Here is a 3,553-nt window from a genome sequence, read left to right on the forward strand (position 1 = left end):
AGGGGTCCTGGAGCCGGACCAGCAGCACCCCCAGGGGTCCTGGAGCCATGCCCCCGAGCCTGCAGACCCCTACATAGGGTGCAGCCCTGTGCACAACAGTTATCGATGTTTTTTCTCGCCCTGCTCTCCTCTGCATCCTTTCCCCATGGACCAGGGGATGTGATGCCCATGTGTGCATCAGCCCTGGGGACGATGTGCTGGAAGGAAATGGAGATGGAGGGGGAGGACCAGCAGCAAAGACCATAATCTGCAGCCTGAGCAAGTGCTCGCTCCCAGGAAAGCACAGTGCACACACAGCCCCTCTGCCAGAGCCATCTCCATCCCAAAATCCAGGGAGAACACAGGCAGAGCCTCTCTCACTTGCAATACAACAAGAAAAAAAAAAAAATCCTTATTTTTTTCCCCCCTCAGCTCAGGTGCTGGGCACAGCTCGCCCCAGGCAGGTCACGGCTCTGAAACCCTTCTGCGGCTGCAAACACAACGAGGTCAAGTGAGCTGCTGGAGATCTGCAGCATCTCCGAGCATCCCCAGACACAGGCTGCCGGCTCTTAGCCCCTCCTGCACCCCAGTGCCACAGCCTGGGTAATGAAACCGCTTTGAACAGAGGGCTTGGGGCAAACCCCCCTGTCCAGGCAGAGCTGCAGGAGGAGAGCGGATGGGATGGGACCTTCTCCTGCAAGCCCAGATCTGAGGATTGCATCCACGTACAGCCCTGCAATGCCCCATCCCGGGGAGAGAACAGGCAAAACTCTGCAAAAGCTGAATGCATAAAAAGATGCTGGATTTGGGTGCTTTGCAGAGTGAGAGCCCCCAGCTGGGGCCGCCCAGCCAGGCAGCATCCACGCCGCAGCCAGAAAAATGCATTTCCAACTGGGAGCAAAGAGCCAGAGCAGCTGCCACACGCTTCCCCCTTTTGCTGCTTCACCTCTTTCTGGCAGAATTTCATTTCATGCAGGAACAGGCTGATAATTAACGCTCGGCAGCTCCGGGGCCTCTCCGGTCCCCCCCCATCACGCTGCCAACGCAGGTTATTCCCCTCCGCGAGCGGATGCATCCACATTTCATGTCTGTGCGAGCATCAGGCCCGCTGCCGGAGAGGTGCTCCCATTCATTTGGCCACGACTCAGCGCAGCCCCGGTATCTTTTATTCATAGGCATTGGCTTCTTGTATTACTTTTTGATAAAAAGCCACATTCCCACATTTCGAAACCCTCGCTCGCAGACGGAGGAAGACCTGAAGCTGTGTTTTTATTTATTTATTTCGCCAACAGGCTCTGGGAAACTCCATCACCTTGATGGCAAAGAGACCCTCCTCCTCCTCCTCCTCGGAAACCGAATCTTTACGAGGCTGATCCAGCCCCCGGAGGGTGACGGGAGGTTTTTTGCCGCGTGAATAATGAGTTTCATAATGGAACAAAAGCCTGATCTCCTGACTTTGCTCCACCACGGGGAAAACAGCGAATTCCCCCAGCCGTGAAGTTTCTCTGGAGATGCTGAAAGCCCACCGGGGGATTTTGCTGCTTGCAGGGCGTGGGTGCCCTTTTGCACATTCATCTCCTCCCCAGCTCAGGGACACGGAGCCGTCCCCGGGGGGGAACAGAACCAGCACCGTCCCCAGGGGCTCAGCTCCACGTTCACAGCAGAAAGTCCTCCCCAGCCCCACTGCTCTGGCTCTGCCCCACATCTCTGCCCCCCCAAACCAAGCACAGGGCAGAGCTGGGGTTTTGCACTGGGGGTGTCAGAGCGGATCAGAGCTCGGCGGGGGGCTCAGCTGGAAGCCCCCATGTTTGCAAGCCCCCAGGTTCACCCCACAGCAAAGGGGGGGGGCTAAACTCAACACCACCCCTCAGCCTCTCCACGAGCAGCCAAAAACCACTAATTCTCTGCAAATTCATGCAAAAAATACGCTGCCACTGGAGGAGAGCCAGCGGGCACAGCATTGGGAAGATGCAACCAAAAAAGTCAAAATAGGATCATGCAACAAGAGCACGCTGCAAACCCAGCCACGGTCCCATGCAAAACCTCGGTGACAGCCCCAGGAAGGGCTGGAAACTCCCCCCCAAGCACAGCCCTTACCGGCAGAGGTGATCCATCCGTCAGGTGTTGCGCAGATCCAGGCAGTTGGGTTTCTCCTTATCCTCGTAGGAGCAGGAGGGGACGATGGTTTGCCGGCGGCGCTCGGCGCAAGCGTGGTCCTTGCAGGAGCAGAAGAGCAGGCGGTAGGTGTACTCGCTGGGGACACGGTCGAAGAACTGCCGCAGAGCCTTGTGGCATTTCCGCCGGTTGCAGTGCTCGCTGGCCGAGATCTCCTTGCTGCAGGTGGAGATGTAGCCCGAGCGCAGGCGCTTGCAGTTGTCGTTCAGGTTGCAGGCTTTGGCTGCGTCCAGGCAGTGGTTGCTTTTGGAGTTGGTGGCGGGGTCCATTCCTGCCCGGAATGCAAGAGGGAGAAGGGGTGAGGATGGTACCGAGGGATGGGGAGATGCCCTCCAACTGGGGAGATGCTATGGGGAAGGGGGGTGGCATTGGGGTCACCCCCAGCATCTCCTCCCCTTCATCCCCATCCCTCTGCACAGTTTGGAGGTCTTCCTCCAGCACAGAAGGGGTTAACGCACACCGGTTTTAACCAGTGGGACCTGGTCAAACAATCTTTGGTGCATAATTCATGCTGTGAATTTGCAATATTTTTTTTCTTGCCAATTATTCAAAGAATAATTATTAATTATTCAGCCTGCTCCAAAGCAGAATCATCTGCCGAGCTGCACAGAGCCCCCACATCCTCTCCTGGGGCTCCTCAAAACCGGCTCACCCCCAGCCAGCCCCCTCCCCAGGGCTGAGCACTGTCCAGGGAGGGGACAAAGCTGCCACCAGAGCCAGCCACCAGCCCCATCCCGGGAATCCCAGCATCAGCAGATAACCAGGGAGAGGACGGACGGAGCCAAACCACCGCACAAGAACAAACACTGAATTTTCTTTTTTTTTGTCAAAATGATGGATCGCCCTCAGCAGCCCAGGTGCTATTTCAGAAGCCGTCCGCCTGCACCCGCCACCTCGTCCCTGATGTCCTCCCCTCTGCCCCCAGCCAAGCCCCTGGATTGCTCCGGTGTCCCCCAGCTCCTGCTGGCAAAGAGAAAGGACAGAGAGGAGGGCTCCCAGCAGAGACTCTGCTAATGAGCAAACACCAGCAGCTGCCTGGGCCAGCAACCCCTCCCTGCCTCCCTCTGCCCCCCCAGCTGCATCCCCTGAAGCCCACCAGCATTTCGGGGTGTCCTTTGCAGCACCGGACCCGATTTCGTCTCATTTTCCCACCATCTTCCAACAACTTCAACCTCCGAACCAGGAGCCACCAGCACGGCACTGCCTACGTTAATTTAATTTACTCCCAATTAAAAGGCAAAGCTGGAAGCCCCCCCGCTGCCATCCTGTGCAAACCTGACCCACATCCCGCTGCCCTTAGGGGATGTTTGCAGCTGCTGGGTGCTCGGTGTCCCCAGTCCTGACCCATAACATGACAACCGGGGGGTCTCCAAGGTCCCCTTCCCCCAGGGCAGCACCC

General features: G+C 57.6%; 1 protein-coding gene across 1 annotated transcript in view; it reads right to left on the bottom strand.

The window, feature by feature from the left end:
- Positions 1 to 3,553, bottom strand: part of GFRA2 (GDNF family receptor alpha 2) — a gene marked incomplete at both ends in the record, with an annotated part of 14,590 nt that overhangs the window by 7,919 nt on the left and 3,118 nt on the right. The window contains 1 exon segment of the mRNA XM_010081124.1: positions 2,077 to 2,425. Within this exon segment, the coding sequence (XP_010079426.1) occupies positions 2,077 to 2,425 (349 nt within the window).

The sequence above is a fragment of the Pterocles gutturalis genome, unplaced genomic scaffold, assembly GCF_000699245.1.
Source record: "Pterocles gutturalis isolate BGI_N339 unplaced genomic scaffold, ASM69924v1 scaffold8569, whole genome shotgun sequence".
Lineage (NCBI taxonomy): Eukaryota > Metazoa > Chordata > Aves > Pterocliformes > Pteroclidae > Pterocles > Pterocles gutturalis.